Source organism: Saccostrea echinata, unplaced genomic scaffold (assembly GCF_033153115.1).
Source record: "Saccostrea echinata isolate AGI-Se365-2 ecotype Australia unplaced genomic scaffold, CSIRO_AGI_Sech_v1 ptg000002l, whole genome shotgun sequence".
NCBI classification, from domain to species: Eukaryota; Metazoa; Mollusca; class Bivalvia; order Ostreida; family Ostreidae; genus Saccostrea; species Saccostrea echinata.
Genome location: NW_026889751.1, coordinates 10289116 through 10307204, shown reverse-complemented (window position 1 = coordinate 10307204; position 18089 = coordinate 10289116). Strand labels below are relative to the sequence as shown.

At 31.8% G+C, this 18089-nt stretch overlaps 1 protein-coding gene across 2 annotated transcripts in view; it reads right to left on the bottom strand.

Moving 5' to 3' along the window:
* Window positions 1–3583: 3583 nt before the first annotated feature.
* LOC133200210 (MAM domain-containing glycosylphosphatidylinositol anchor protein 1-like) overlaps window positions 3584–18089 on the bottom strand; it is a 32019-nt gene continuing 17513 nt past the window's right edge. For both annotated transcript variants that reach the window (XM_061336020.1, XM_061336030.1), the window contains 7 exons: window positions 15748–16044; window positions 8538–8665; window positions 6363–6585; window positions 5256–5279; window positions 4753–5052; window positions 4566–4601; window positions 3584–4459 (listed from right to left, as the gene is read on the bottom strand). In XM_061336020.1, the coding sequence (XP_061192004.1) occupies window positions 4350–4459; window positions 4566–4601; window positions 4753–5052; window positions 5256–5279; window positions 6363–6585; window positions 8538–8665; window positions 15748–15814 (888 nt within the window). In that variant the 5' untranslated portion in view covers window positions 15815–16044 and the 3' untranslated portion in view covers window positions 3584–4349. The remainder of the gene's footprint in view (window positions 4460–4565; window positions 4602–4752; window positions 5053–5255; window positions 5280–6362; window positions 6586–8537; window positions 8666–15747; window positions 16045–18089) is intronic.

Genomic DNA, 18089 nt, shown 5'->3' with positions numbered 1-18089 from the left:
TTTATTCCCGTTTTTATTTATTTCAAATAAAAGCGCTTCTAGATCACCATTATCATTATATACGATGTTAACATTTTCATAATATCTCCACAATAAGTGTAAACACTCAATATGCAGATTAATTAATAGAAGTCCTTACCCATGTTAGACATTTGTGACAGTAAATGAAAGTCAACTGTTTAGCTTGTTTAGAATATAAATATCATTTTGAAAACTACGGTAAACATTAAAATGCTTAAGTAAATTCGAACAATTGAGAGATTTTTTCCAATAAATGTTCTTGCATAGCCGAAAAATGGGCATGGGCACATGGCTCGTCTTATCCCCCCAGATTCTTTGTTCGAGAAACAAACATAATAAAACACAATCAGCAAAAAATATTTGTTCATATTGAAAGATAGAAATAAAGAAACTCCATTCAGTCCAGAACTTAAGGTGCAATTTAGTGGGAACACACCATGTAATACAAGAAGATGATTCTTCATAATTTTTGATGTTGCTTCAGTTGAAACGTTACCAAAACGGTAGTTGACACGCCACAAAAGGCAAGTCTAGATCTGTTTATACATGAACATTACCAGCATAATTTTAAATATGTGGAAAACTTGTGAAGTTGTTATGCATCTTGATTATAAAAATATTAAACCAAGAGAACTGTTTATATACATTTCTAAACGCGTTGTTATAATGTATTACGTAACCTAAACAGAACCTTGGTTGATTTAAAAGACTCTCAATATATGCAGGCAAACCTTATCTCCATATCTACGCTTCAAATGCATCTTCTAGGGCCTTACCGGCAGAGCTCGGGAAAACTTTACATCACATACCCGGATGTTAAAATTTTATACAAAATGGAGTCGCTTCCCATTTATTAAAATATAGGGTAGAAAGAGTTGATTGTCCCTTCCGTAGTATATTTTAGGTTATATCGTTAGGTTCAATGACGTTTAACTCCTGACTCTACATCTTCGCTAGCCAAGGGTTTCTGATACGCTACTCTCCTCATAAACCCTTGGCATACGGTGCTGACAAAAGACGGGATTGTTTTTGTCACGTGATCATGATTCCTACCAGGTACGCACAGATTGCGTCATCGACAGAAATAAAAAGCGTATTTAAAAAAAAAATTTGTTTTTAAAGAATAATTAACAAGAAGGTATTGACTTATGTTAATTTGTTATTTAAACATGTGAAAATGCAAATCTACATCTTCAGAATAGATTCTTAATCACATATTTTGCACGTTGCTTTAGAAATTGGATGACACCATATTGCTATTCATAGAATGGCATGTTATCTTACGGATCATTGTTTACTTGCGTTTTACATTACCGATATTAAAGAGTCAAGATATATCCCGAACGCATTTATCGTCATTTACAAAAAAACAATTGCTGATTGGTCGAACGATGTCGATCAACTCCAATCACAACTTGAGAAAAAAATCCCAACTTTTTTTAACACCGTATGCCAAGGGCTTATGAGGAGAGTAGCGTATCAGAAGCCCTTGGCTAGCGAAGATGCTGACTCTAGAGATAAGAGGTCTTCTTACATTTATTTCAACGTTAATGAAAAGGGGTTGTTATGGACGCCTTCGTAACACCTGTCGGGACGATGACCAACTTCGAGCCATATCCTTAGTATTTCACATATCAGGGTTGGTGATATTGAATATTCTATTGTAAATGTAGTATTTTTAAAGAATAGTCACACTGATCTTATCAAAAGATTTCCTTACCCTGTCAAATGCTTTAAAACATGAATTTATGTCATAATTTAGCGGCGCATTAGCATGACGTAGTATACAGCCAGTGCTCTCCCCTTGCACACATTAACATCCTTGTGATGAAGTTATAACTCTATCGATGTTCACGTTAACGGCAAATGGTCACTTACTAATTATTAATACATGTATATGTAATAGACTATTTGCAATGTTTAGGCATCCCTGGTTTGCTTTGACTCATACTTTGAGTGAAAACTATTTCTTGCAAAAAGTAGCATTCATACAGAGGCCCATTAAGGACCAATCAAAAATATCTTTTAATTTGATATAACGAATTGTCAAATTTGTTAAAACGAATGTGATTCGTTATATCATTTGTTTGAAATCGTTATAACTAATATAATCCATAGCAAATTTTTTATAACGAATTAATTTTTTTTATATCGAATTCAAGAATTTTTATATAACGAATTAAATCCTTTAACGAATTCGACAATTCGGTAAACGGAATCCAAATAAGGAAATATCGATAAATAAAATTCGATATATAAAGAATGGTCGAATTCATTCAAACGAATTTTATTCGTTACTACAAGTTTAAACAAATTTTTGAATCGTTGAAACAAATTTGATGCGTTATACTAGTAATTCGTTATAACACATTTAACATTGAACGACATTTTGAAATCTTCATTCAAATATCTATCCAAGGTTTATAGTAGCAAAACTAAATGAATAAATAAATAAAACAAAAGAAAAATAAATAAATCAGAAGGAATGGTTGTATATTCCATTTCTTCAATGCTGAATTCATTGTATTTTCAGTTAATGGTTTAAAATGGCATCATTTAACTACTTTTTGCGAAAATTGAAATCCTCAAATTGTTCAAAACAAAATTCGCTCCTTAGTAGTAGATAAGCTGATAAAAAAAATAATTACACAGTTTTAGTAAAATTTCTTATGACATACCTTATAAATTTTTGATTGATTGCACGTGCACAATGCGATAAAAATAACCTGATTTACACACCTCCTTAAACGTTATAGAATAAATTTTGGATTATATGTTTGAAGTTTAAGTAAAGCACTGAATCTCATAAAATATGGTAAAATGCCCCCTTTCCTGTATCGTTAATTATTACATTATTTGCATATAACATGCATAGTGGTTACCCATCGTTAACCTTTAATAAAAATTTAAAAGACACACGGTTCTTTTTAAGGAATATGAAAATATATGTACATATTTAATAAAAAATTATCAGCGGTAATGAGTACAGGTGTTTCTTTTTTTTTTTTTAATTCAGGCCAGGTTCTAGGAGTGTACATTGATGGTAACTTCATAAAACAGTATATATGAACTATATTCAAGAAGAAAGAATTCGATCCCCAACTCCCAAAGAGAAATCTTTTTTGAATTGCTTTACATTATATAATTTGAAATAATTGTTAGTGTTTTTCATCGAGGTCAGTTCTTTGGTGAAATAAACAGTATAATCCTTTTTCATTTTGTTTGACAAACCCATTGTTTATAGAAAAACTACAAGCATATCTACTAATTGGCATTTAAGATTTGAATATGTTGTATAAGTGCATGTGTATATGCAAAGTAATGTTGTTTCATTGCTTTTGGCGTCACATTGACTGCTGAGAAAACACTGGGCATCTTGGCACAATACATATTCTCAATTTGATTGACCCATTGCTTTTGGCACAAAAATCTTTGTGGTATCTCGGTTCATTCGTCTGCAAAGAATAAATCGGAAGAAGAATTGTTTTATCTTTGTTTGATAGATATCCTAAGTAATCCGTAAAACAGCGTCCACAACGGGAAAAATAAAATAAACATAAAATGAAAAGGAAAACTTATATTCAATTAATAAATAATATTTAATTAAACAATTGAAACAAAAACATAAAAGATGAGGAAATGTTAAATGTTAAGATGGAATTGATAAGGTTGTCATAAATACAATGTTACATTTAATGTAATGATCACATATAGGTTTAAAATGGCGAAAATGAATCACATGCCTTCACTGTTGGATCATGAAAATGTGATTATATTTAATATTTGTCAATAAATGTGGAATGTTGAGACATGAAATATATATATAACTTAGACAGATTTTACTAAAACCGCCTTAAAGCATTATTGGCCGTTACATACATATTTGAAGTTTTCAGCGCTTTCAAAGTGTAGAATGTACCTGTAATGGCCAAACTTCAATTCAATGAGCTGCAAAACAATATTGTACAATGTCTGGGAAATGCATGTAAATGTTTTCCAGTTCGAACATTTGTCCACTTAAAGCTTTCTTAAAGTAAAAGCCACCTGGAGATGTCGATAGAAGACTATTGACTTCCCAACATTGTCTGGCATTTGTCGCATCTGGAATTTTACCCAGCGGTAACAAATCAAGCGTTCCGTCGTTCTGCCCACTAGGTGCCCGATTACCAAGCGTCTAAAATCGATCGCCATTGTACAAAACGTGCAATGTATCTTCTGAACTCGACCGTTCATCGCAGAAATTAACGCAAATATCATCATTGGGTGATGTAAGGCACAAGTCCCGATATGTAAATATCAATAGGTTCTCTATCAGAAGAGCTTCTTCGTCACCTATTGACAACTAGAACTAACGTCACCAAGAACATCGTGACATACAGCAGACGACACCGAGAACTAGAGTTTTCTAGTGTTTGATGATCGTGTTTCGAAGCTATTCCTAGAAGTGATAAAAATATCAGTTCATGAGAAAAATTACAAATGGTAGAACAATATTTAATTATAAGGAAAAACTGTAAAATTTTTCCACAACATAAAATACAAACCATTATCATCTTCTCTTTTATAAATATCTCTGCCGGCTGTCACACCAAAAAAGGAGAGAAAAAATAAATTATTAAATTTTATTAAACATTTAAAAGTTAATAAGATGAAAATTAATTAGAAATTTCTTAAAACAAGCAAAAACAAAATAACTGTAAGTCAGCATGCCCTGAACTTGCCCACACTTACCATTGAGAACATGTACGTTTATGCTCTTTGTGTCCTTGTCAGAACTCCTACAGATATAGGTGCCGGCATCCTCCTCTCTCGCGCGTTCTACCGTTAGGTTACTGACCAGAGAACGTCCAGGGACCTCTTGGTATTTATAAATGAGGGTTCGGTGGCGCCAGTGGGGGTCGTTTTGACGTATTTTTTGTCCTTTATGGAACCAATCTATGTCTTCTGGTGCCCTAACTGCGCCCGTGGCGTTGCAGGTGAGGCTAATTTTGGAGAACTTGCTTACATACACGGTGCCATTTATCGTTAGAGCTTAAATTAAAAAAGTATTTTTTCAAAAAAGCGTTTGACAAAGTATTAAATTTAACGGATCCATTTAATGTAAGAGATTCGATCAAAAAGCGTTTAACAAACTATTAAAATTCCTTCTGTCCTCTTTGAAAGATATCATTTGATAACCTTTAATTAAAATAAAAGTAAAATGTAAACTTCTATTTATTCTTATTAGTTCTTACCAGGTTCATATGCTGGTTGAGTATCTACAAAATAAAACATTGACAGATTGATATGAAGACCAACGCCCAAATCATTGGCGTAAAAACCACGGAGGTCATTAATTAATGAATTACATTAATCCATAATGAGAATTAATTAAGTCTCCCTTGTTCTTGCAAAATGATATTATTTCGGTGTGAGGACTAAAAGATGATTGATTTCATATTAATTCTTTAGACTGACAGGTTTATTGTGACCAGCAATAAATTAATAAACCAATTACAAAACACCAAGAATTTAAATCAAAGAAAAGTGTAATAGATTTCGTGCACAAGAACTCACATTGTACACATTTGTTCCAATCAATATTCAAGATGAAGAGAATATTTTAAATATTTCAGCTACACAGAAATCAAAGAGCCTGAACGAATGTTAATCTGTACTTAAAATATTTTTAGATCTTTAATAAAATATGCCATTCCGCATACAATTAAAAGTGCAGCTCACTAGGCGAACTTAAATTATAGCAAATGCGCATTTTAAAAATTTGATGTTTGGAATGTGACATGTTATATATTTCAAAAATCTAGGATTAAAAATGGCAAGGGCATAAAGAATGTGAAATTGATTGCTTAATACAGATATTAACCATTTTAACCACTTATAAAAACTACATATTTGCTTACATTAAAACAAAATGTTATGCAGTACAATTACACGGATGTGGCAAAATGACATTTTAGAAAACTGTAATGCAAAATCTATTGACTGTTAGACTGAACATTTTCTAGGTCACAAAAATCATTGTTTTAAATGCCATACCCCAAAGGACGGGTTGTACTTAACGTTAAAACTGATATGCTATAATATTTTGGTTAATAAGGTCTAACATGTTCTATATATACAATCAAACTACTGTCTGGTCTGATGTTATCAAGGCTTACTCTGCGCCTGTCGATACTTCCATTACTTTGATTTTAAATTATCAGAGGTCGGCAGGACAGTGAGTACAAATAATGGTTGATTATTTGATTACTAGATAATTTTAGTACTTATTTATGGTCTACATGGGTGACTTACGCATTTGGTATACCATTTATCCATAAGTAATGAAGGAATAAACTTACCCAGAACATTTAGCTGCACAATAAAATTATAGCCCTTTTTGGAGCTTATTTGGCATTCATATAAACCACTGTGACTGGGCTGGGTGTGTTTGATTATCAAGTCAGTCTGGATTCTGTCGTATTTAGGAAATTTGAAAACATCCACACTCATTTCCTCAATATCCGCGTACATTCTGTCCCCTATCGACAAAACGTAACTGTCCGACTTTTTTCTCCAAACAACCTAGAAATATTATTTAAAATTAATCTTTGATATAAATAGAAACTATTCAAACATCAAAGGACAGTTTGTATGATAACATGGCATTTAATCATAAGAAACGTGTTTCTAAATATCACAATGTTTTATAATGAGAATACTACAAAGAGATATGGATTAACCGCAGGTTGTTGATCTAATCTGAATAGATATGTTCAATTCAGCTCATTCTAGAATTTCTTTTCGAATGCCATCTTAATAAATTCTGCATCGTGTTTTTTTTTCTGTGTGTATGAATTTAACTTGTACAATTTAGACAGTCATGAGACAGTGTTCCAACATGGTGCCGAATATGCAATAATAGCCCGAATAGCGAGGCCCAGTCCTGCACTACAACCAAAAAAGCAAAAAACAAAACTCAGATGGTCTCATTGTTCATTACTAGGACGGCTAATGTGATTGTTGCATTGATCATCATTAATTCAAATAATTCTTCTTTTTTTTTTAATATTAGAATCAAATCTTCATGCATACTATTATGGATATGCCTAAATCTATTTAATATATAATTTTTTTTTTTAAAAAGTGATAAATATGTCAAAACTCATATTTTTATATCATCCAAGTTCGTGAGATTGATCGTCATTAAATACCAGTGTTAATAGAGCTTATATTGATAATCATTTATATCTCACCAGGTCGAATGATTTCAATTGATTTCAATTGAACATTGACAAGCTGTCACTCTTGGGTCTTTAATCACTATGTCAAGAAATACTGAAATAACTTGACATCAAATGGAATATTTAAACTTTTTTCAGTGTTCTGAAATTAGCAGTGAACGTCTTACGAAACTAATTTTTCCTTATTTACATCAACCGCGACCAATGTGCAGCTCAATAAACAATGGTTCAATATTACAGCGAAACCCTCTTAACTTTACAAAGAACATATATACATCGCGATAAGCTGCAAAAAAAAAAAAAAAAAAAAAAAAAAAAAAAAAAAGATTAAGTCGGATATGATAAAGCAATTTTGCTTGCAATAAGTGAAAATTCTCTTGATCCGTGTTTTACCATTTAATATTAAATATTTGATTTTTTTTCTCAAAATATTAACTGAAGATAACTGAGCGATACACAAGGCCTCTTTCAGTCCTCTATTGTTTGTAAATAGGAAAATAAGCGAAAGTTCGCCATTTTTCTGCAGCAACCCTTATACATATATTATATATCACTGCAACGAGATGTCATTCAACCATATAGTGGTTGTATAAATTTAGTTAATCGTGATTCTATTTCTCCCCTTAATTGTATAAGAGGTCAGATGAGAACACTAATTCTGCAATAAATCTGCATGCTAAATCATCACCTTCTGTTTCAAGTCTCTGGACCGTATACATAATGAACTGACCGTGATCTGATAATTATAATAACAAACAAAAGTAACATACTCATATCTACATGAAAAACAACTAGATTTTTCAAAGGAATGAAAAATGAATAAAGTAGACACGTCTTGTAGAGTTTTTACACACAATGTATTTTACTTAAATTGAAGCGTTCGATAAAGCAGATGATGGATTCCTTAAAATTTATTTGGGACTATTATCTAAGAAGCTTGCCCCCCGTCTTCCAGTAGAGTAGGTTTTATAAAGACCGATTACTAAATGTACAATTTGTAAATATATATGAATTCCAATCAACTTTTAAACTCCATTTCTCATTAAAATTGTGCCTTCTCTCTGCAAGTTTGCTTGCATCCTGATCGATTTCCTTACAGAACACTTTATGTACATAAATAAATACCGGTAGTTACCAATATTTCTCGACAGTATTCCTCAAAGATTTCTTTCTGATCTACATTCTACAAAGCTATTTATTATTTCATGAATATACATAGCAGGTGTCCTAGATCTCAACAGTACTTGCATGTATATAAGTAGTACATAAATTAAACTTGAATTTCACACAAACCGTTTTGGGTCCCAAATTTTCCACAGTACACTTTAGGACTGCTGTTTGGCCTCTGTGTATGGTAATATTGTTGGGTTCCTTGACAAAGTTTGGTTCTATATACTTTTTGTATCGATTCCTTCCTGAAACTAAGAACAAAGCGCACATTTAACTATCAGATCGTGATGGCAATAACAATACATTGTCAAGTAAAACCAATATGTATTACTATTTTTTGTCTTTATCTTCAAGTAAATGGAAACAAGAAATAATCGACTAGCGAATAGTTAGAACAATCTATACCACGTAATGTTCATGTATAAATCATAAGATAGAGTCTTGTTAATGAACTTAATCCCCATTACAGACCCATTCCAACAACTTTTCTTCCTCGCGTATTGCGACGTTTTGTTTGAATATTATCAATCAGAATTGCTTTTTTATTCTTAATTTATGCCTTATTTACTTCAAGAAGTGATAAAGTGGTACAGTTAAGGAATATTCTGTGAAGCTGCAATAATCCAGGACGCGACTGATTTGTTTAAAATATTCAAGCAAGTATTAGCGCTTTTTTTTTTTAAAAAATCTAAAATAAAAGACTAACAAAAATATTTCATCTCACAGAATGTTAATCCATATATGAATTTATAATTTTACTGTTATTCATATAAGTAGGCCTTTGCTAAGATATGTTCAAAGACATTGTCTTAGATTGAATTTCCTAAACCAGACATTGGATTTGAAATTTTGCTGATGATTTATGAATAGATGATTTAACTACATCAGTTATATTTTAGATGGTTTGACTGACCAAGAAATTTATATATTAGTTTAGGTTGTTTGGTAGTTGAGTTGGTTTTACTTATTCATATCTTTTACAAGTGGTTTGACTAACTCAGTAATTTTAGTAAGAGTTTTTGCTTACCTAGTTAACTTTTTACGTGATTTATTTAACCCAATAGCCTTTTTATAACTAGTTGAACAAATTCAGCGACTTACATGTATTATAGATGGTTTCACTAACACAGTAACCTTTTTGCTTAGTTTGACTAACCCAGAAACCTTCATAGGAGGTTTGACTAACCCAGTAACCTTTTCTATTTGGTCGTACATTCCCAGAATGTTTTAGGTGGTTTGACTGATTTAGTAATTTTTTTGGTTGTTTGTTTTGCCAAGTAACCTTTCAGGTGTTTTCAGATACCAAGTACGCTTGGCAAGAAAAAATTGATTTTCAATGAATTCTATGAATGTGTGACTCTCAAAATTATTTTAACACAGTTAAAAATAATACATATTTCGTAATTTTGGTTACCAGTAAAATTATTTATTGGGAAAAACAGAAATTTAAAATCAGACTGCTGAAACAATGCCAAAGTATAAATACAAATCCGGGTAACCTGGGGTCATACTTGAATGTACTTATTATCCTTCTGCACATCGGAGTGGTTAAGTAACACTTTCACTTACTGAATCGAAAATGAAATTTAAACAATTTCCAAAAACTCTTTTAGGGTAAAAAACGATTCTAGATTGAAATGCTTTGTTGCAAATATATTCTGAATGTAAGATTAGTTTTCATTATTTCAATAGTAGTTGCAACAATGCTTGAGACAAATTACACCTGGAAACAGCTAAAACATCACAATAAACAAGAAAAAATGAAAAAAAATTGTTCATAGTTGAAGGATTCGTCTATTGTGTACAGAACAGTGATTCATTCCTTTTTTTATTAACTTTACAGTTAATTTCCTGAAAATCAGCAGTGGAGCATGAAATCAACCTGTATGGATTCTTAATTTTCTAGGTCTTCTTTAATGCTCCACATTGACAGCAATGATGGCCTTCATTTTTTTCCGCGTAATGCAAAAGCAACTAATACAAGGTTACACTTCCATGCAGTCGTGGACATAAGTCACTTATGAGACATTTATCGCAGTAGTGCTCTAATAAATGAAAGAAAGTTCACATGAATTAAGAGGATATTGGTTAACTCAAAACACTGTAGGTTGTGGACCACACGTACTCATTAATTGAATATTGTCTCACTAATGAGTTGATATACCGTCCATTAGTATAGTACTAACAGACAAACAAGAAACATGACCGACACTTAACCCTGTTTTAGCTATTGGATACTGACTGCCAAATAGTTTATCTCGCTGTATGCTTCAACGATAATTAGCTCATTACACTTTTTTGACGATACCCAAGCAATATATGTCAAAGTTGATCTGGGATGACAGTGAGTCGATGTTTTTTATTTGAATTTTCATGATCACCAAGATCCATTCAAAGCAAAACAGCCTATTAAAAAAATTCTTTTAATGGTACATTATCTGACAAAACTGCCCCTGTCATGGTTCCCTATGGACGTTTTCTTGCGAGTAGTGAGTGTCAGTCCTTCAAATGTATACGAACCACTCTAATTGGGAACAAACAGTAAGATAAAAGATATTTAAAATTGTTTGATAGATATGTTTTGAATGTCATTTTACAGTTGTTACCAAAATCTCGGCTTTTTCACCCTTTAATGCAAGGCTTGGCTGTTCTGGTTTTTTTTTTCGTTAATACAACAGGCTCGTTGAAGATGTTTACATAGTTAACTCCAGACTGCATATAAATATCGTGTCATAATTAATAGCATCACAATGACCACACAATGCTTGCAATGTACACACATGGAGCGCAGACGTGACAGAATGTTTTTATTGAAAGCAATTTAGACCATTTCTGTGTATTTGCTGCGGTTCAGGGAAACAAGGGGATTGAGCAATACTTTCGGATGACTTATATTATGGATTATAATATGGATATTTCTAGCCGTAACAAAAAGATGAAACAAATATTTATTCATTAATTGAACATATATTGGAGAATACATGGGCAGTAGAATGTTACAAAGTAGTTTAATCCTGTGTGTTTCTTACTTACGTTTTTTCCTTATGGTTTAAATAATAGTTTGAAGAAATCAAGAATCTCTCTAAATTTTGATATTAACATGATAAATGTTCCTTTTTGCATCGTACCGTTTCATAAGTGTTTATAAATCTGACAAAATGCATGCAGTTATGCATACAAGTTACATAATTAGAGTGGTCACATTCTTAGCACTTGACAAAGATTCGTTAATTTTACATATTCTGGAGTATATGGTTTGTATTGTATATATGTGGTTAAACCTTATATTTGACTGTCTCTAGAAAATTCTCATGCATTTCGACATTTTTATATATTCAGATATCATGTCTTTCGTAAACATGTTAGTAAACTGAAATATCACAAATGCTCATCACAAAAAATATTCCTTTCATACAAATGAAACCTACTGAACAACCACGTTTTGTGTGTGTGTGTCCAATAAAATCTGTTTAAATCCAATGAAATTTGTTTTTAATTCTACTGATATGAAAATCATTTGTTTTATACGAAAATTTTATTTTTTTTAAACCGATGCTTTCTGCGCATGCTCATGAATTGTTTGATTCTACATAGCTGGAGTTCGTGACGTCGGCAAGTTTTTGCTCTACCCTGAATTGGAGGAGACGGTGTGGAACCAGACTTCAGACGCCGATAATTAGCATTTTCATTAGCTTAATTTTTCCTTTTTCATGAGATCTGAAGTTTTCAATTTTGCAATTATAAGAATCACCTAAAAAAGAATTTTAAAAATATAATTACGTTTTTCAAGTATTATTTTTTTTATTTCTTTTTCGAAATCAATATACATACAAAAGAAACAAACACACATCGAATGCAAACTATAAAATTCTTTAGTCACCAGAATGTCAAAGCGAACAGGTTATAATTATTTGGTCTCAGATAAAAGTTTCTCATATTACAATGAAATTCCATTTATTCATTTACAAATTAAGATAGACTACACGGTTGCATAAAGTCAGGAGCTAAATGATATCAATATTTCATACAAGGAGTCCTATTTGTCAGAATTCCGTGATTAGAAATTTGACCATAGCCGAACAAAAATTTATGGGGTGAATAATGGCAATTAAAATAAGAACAAAAGCCCAGTACTCAAAGGGGGCCGTGGAAAAGACAGATCTATAGAAGTTAATCCAACACCCATGCTACAACCAACAATAGCATGATCCATCATATATTCCCTAGTCAGATTACGGATATAATACAGCTTTCATTCACGGAAAGAATCCCAATAAGACCTCCCAATGATTCATTTTTCGTGTATCTTAAAGCAAATAATTAATTGATGACTGCAAAGCACTTTGCGGGATTTGTCATTACCGAATATTCTACCAGACAGAGCAGTCAAGTGTTAGGTCCTAATGCTGGGTAATTCCGTCACTTAACTTTATTGTTACGCTCTAAATCGAGAAATGCTTTTAAAAAGCACCGATTTTGACGTTATTTTGTAAATTATTTCAAAACATTTCACAAATATAATATTCATTTTTGGCGACCATGTACGCCTCACAGAATAGTATGGCTGAAAATTATTCTTTTACGATATTGAAAATGATTCCTAAATGTATGTGTCTGCTATTAAGCACAATTTTTATACTGAATTTTCAATTGTTTTGATTGTCAGAGGAGACCAGGAGACGAGCAGCAAAGTCTAAAAAAAATTGAATCGTTTGGGTAACTTTGGAAATGCTCAAAATTTGGTTAGTGTGCATGTAAGTACTCTAAATATGGACCATTCAGCGTATTTGACGCAACACACTTCTTCAGATGATTTAGTGTCGTAGCATATTTATATATACTTTGATTTTACAGAGGAAGTTGAAAAATAATCAAATTAACTAAGGGATTATCAAATATATGAAAGTTTTTTTTTTAAATTTCAAATCTGATAAGGCCAAATAAAAAAAATATGTGTGGTTCCGGTTACCCGACCTTCCCTATTTTATACCCCCGACCCTAAACTTTTTTTTGGCAATTTTCATATTTTTCCCGGAATTTTCCCCGATTTCCATCAATGGCTCTAGCTTAAGTTTTAGTTTCAGCAATGGTGGCCTCCTTGCAAAACATAGTTTAATAGTGTTAAATCCAAAGCAAACTAGCATGTAGGTGTCCCCTACCAATATTGACTAGTATATTATCACACCACATCTAAATGCCATTTGCCAAGCAGTGATAGGTATTATTTCTAAAGAAAAAATTAAGAAAAATCATTTTGTAAAAAAAAAAAAAAAAAAAAAAAAAAATTGATTTCCCTACCTACCTACCCTAATTTTTGTTGAAGTGTAACCGGAACCACACATATTTTTTTGTTTGGCCTAATGAATATTTATATAATATTTTACACGATTTTAAAGATGGAAAAGTCGATTAAATTATTTTTTCTAAGCTATTTTGGGAATAATTTAAAAAATAACATATTATATTATTATGAAAAAACGAACATTCCAAAATATCATTTACATGAACTCTTTGTACATGGAACAGAATTGTTATTCTTTAGAAAAGTACAGAAAAAAGAAGATAATCCAGCTTTAAAAGAAAATTTGTTCGAAGAAAAAATCCTTCCGGGAAGAACATCCAAAGATAAGTAGTATTTATCTCTTTACTTACCTAGTAAATTATGTGTATTGTTGTTTGTTGTATTTAATAGCATTACCCAATGGTATATAGAATTCTTCAAAGCAACGTACACGTAAGTAAAATACATTTATGTTAAAAATGAATTCATACTTTTTCACTTAAAACACTTTCTTACAATACAGGATTTATTTAAATTCCCACAAAATCAAACGTTAAAATGTAATGCACCTAATCACATAAAATGTGAAGGAAAAATAAATAATTACATTTGCCAATTTTGCATTCACCTCCTCACACAAAGCAATGATGTCAGCATTATACATTGTGCGTCATTAACCGTCAGGAAGACACAGAAGTTTACAAAGAGGTATACATTTATATTTTGGAAAACATTCCTTCAAAATCTTTGTTTTATTGATTTGTTGTCCTAAAGCTTAAAGCATAATAAGGTAAACCTCTTTGGAAAATGTCACCTATTTGTTCAAGGTTTATTTTTACCTACGTGGGGGAAAAAGTTAAAATTTTAATACATAATACATTATACTGTTATCTGAATGAATAGACTGCTCGTTCAATTGATTCCTTCTTCAGAAGAAAATGAAAAAAAAAATCTTATATCAAAGGACAATTTATAATTTTATTATTCACTAACTTTAATCCATTTTAAAAACGTGTTACAACAACATAATCTGGAGTTATTTTTGCAACAGGGTGTTCATAATTACGCATTAAAATATATATAAAGTTAAGACATAAAAAGGATTGCGGATTAACAGGTGAACGAACTCTACAAATATCAAAACTTAAATTAACAGTCTTTTACGTACCACATAATGCTAAAGAATGCAAAAAATTCCACGAAGTTGTAATAAAAATTAAAATTATATCGTAAACGACCACCCTGATACGCCCAAATACTTAACTATTGGAAGATGTTATATCTTAAAGGGCCAAAACACAGTTTAACTTTGTGAAAGCAACCATAGTTCTCTTAAAGAACTTTTATGATTGAGATCAAAACAAAACAGGAACCAATATGTGGAATGATTCAAACATATCAAAATAGACAAAAGTCTTTGTATATTGTATTAGATAGCATGTTTGCAATGCCATGATACCAGTCCACCTCATGTATAGGAGTCCATTCGGCCATCTTTCTGATACTTTCTCTGATACTTTATAAGCCGTTTTATATACACATAGCTCAATCTAACCAAAATATTTATGTATGACTTAAACCTTTAAAACATGTAGACATGAATATGGCAATTATGTTTTGAAGAGTTACAGTGTAATTTTAATCTATTGCTTTTATAAATATTTTTCTTTGAAACTCAATGAATTGTGATCGTAGCCAGAAGGTTACATTTACATAATGCATGAATATGCAATGGGACAAATGTTTGATACAGTATACAGAATTTCAATAAAAAAAAATTCTTAAACTAGACAAAAGTTTGTTTTATCATGTATGTTTTATTACCAGAAAAAATTTACAAGCATTTATCTTTCACTGAATGAGAAACCCAAGAAGCATGACCTAATATATTCATTCAAGTAAAAAAGAATCTGCTTCAAAAAATCTTCATTTTCATATATACAAAGGCGATTTTCAAATCCTATTGCAACAGACTTTAATAAAGTAGCATCAATTTTGATATCAGATTTTAAATTTGAAACAAAATTTAGTTCAAATATATTATCTACTTACCTCCTAAACAGAGAACAAGAATTAGTATCCACTTAAATTCCACGAATAATACTTTTATTCTATCCATCTTTATTTACAGCTTCTCTTCCACCATCGGAGAGGAACGCCATTAAAACAATAGTGCATCCGTCACATTTTACGATAAAACTTTCTGCGACCACTTCTTATAGTCCAATTTATAATTATGTAAATCACATTTCCATTAAAAGGGAAAAAAGGATCACAAAGCAAGTAATGAAATTATTAAATTCCACAGTTTAACAACACGATCAGCTCAACTCGGTTGATTTCTTCACTCTAAAAGGAAAAACAGAATATAATGTAATGTCAAACATAACGATTAATTATTCCAACTCAGGCAACAACTGTATGTGCTATGAGCAGTACGAACCCAACAGCATGTAGAGGCCTTGCATTGACTATCGCATTTCATACATATCAAAAGAATTTTAAAATATATATATATATATATTTTTGTAGATCTCTACATAGAATAGAAATGAAAATCCCTTTTTTCTGTGTTATATGTTCCCAGACGTACCTACAATACACCTATCCATGTAAAACCACAACATGCTACAATTACTGCATTAACATATATCCTTCATGAAACATGTTGAACAGCTTCTTCTCTTTAAATGTTATTCGTATTGTAGACAATTTGCATAATTAAAGTACATCCATTCGCATTACCCAATGTATTTTTTCTTAATTATCTTGAAGTCTTATTTCAATAACGAAGTCGTCTTGATTAATTGAGTCTTCAGAAATATTAAAGGAGCATAAATTGATTACCTACTTACCTGTAAAATTAATAATTTGGAGCCATATATTTATCAAACATGTCTTCAAATACCGTATTAGTCACAATGAATGTTTATCATAATGAATACCAAATGCATTTTACTTAAGGTTGTGAAAAATACCATGAGAGTCATTACATTTGACAGAAAGTTTGATATATTGGGAGCAAATTTCTTTCCCGGTCAGTTTAAAAATAAGATTGTTCATTAAACTGTGAAATTAATGACAGTTTTCACCTGAAAACAGACGTACTCTTCTGGTTCTATTCTGTATGGAAATGAGCATGCCAGAAAGAAAGAATGAATGATGTCTGCAAGAAGACAGGTGCGAACACAAATTTTCTGTCCATAAAATCCATTTTGCTTTATAATGTCCTTGCGTTTAAATTTTTATTTCAACAAAAGGTACACTTGATTTGGTTAGTCTCAATGTTTGTCTGTTCCATGTCCTTGCGAGAAACGAGAATTATTTTACTCATTTTGGGACGCCACCAACTATACTGGTGGAAGGCTGCAGATTTAGACGTGTAATCGGCATTTATTGCCATTAAGTAGTGAGGAGTCTTTTTTTAGTTAATCTAGCATCTAGGTCACGGGACCTACGGTTTTTATGGTCTCATCCGAAGGACCAGTATCCACATACCGCGGTGGGATTCAAACCCGAAACGTAAGAATCGGCTCCTTACTCCGAAACTCTAGGAAGAAGTGACACTTCGATCATTCTTACTCCTTGTTAACACTACGCAAGTGACTTAATAAAAATGATTCTTAGACTTTATACTTTTAATCCCACTAGCGCTATATGAGAGAAATGACCAACTTGAATGTCAGACTTACAATACTATATACATGGATACTAATTTTGTACTTTTGCATTTAATGTATTTGATTTTTTTGTTTGTTTGTATATTTTTTAACGTCCCTCTCGAGAATTTTTCACTCATATGGAGACGCAACCACTTGCCGGTGGAGAGCTGCAAATTTTGTCCTATGCTCGGCACTTACGGCCTCTGAGCAGTGAGGGATCTTTTTCGTGCCAACACCTACTGCGACACGGGACCTCGGTTTATGTGGTCTCATCCGAAGGACCGGTCTCCACGTCCCACAGTGGGATTCGAACCCGCGACGTAAGGATCAATTCCTTACTTTGCGACTCTAGAGCAGGCGCTCTAACCACTGCGCCACGCGGGCTACTGTATTTGAGTGTAACTTTAAAAGTATACTATAGCAAAAGCTACTTACTCATAACAAATTTTATTTCAGAGTGTTCATTTTCATAATGATAAAGTTACATATACTTTCAATAATTCAACCAGAATTTTCTCAGGCACAAAGCAGAGCACTCAACTAAATATCAGCCCTCGGATCTCCAGTCCTCGGGCTGATATAAAAGAGCCCATTAGTATGACGTGATTTCTATACACGTATTTACCCTGATAAATATTAACAATAACAGTTTTTTTTAAATAAAGGTACATTTATCACAAGTTTATCAAGACACCTTTGAAAAGAGGAACAATATGAATCGTCTTCTGCGAT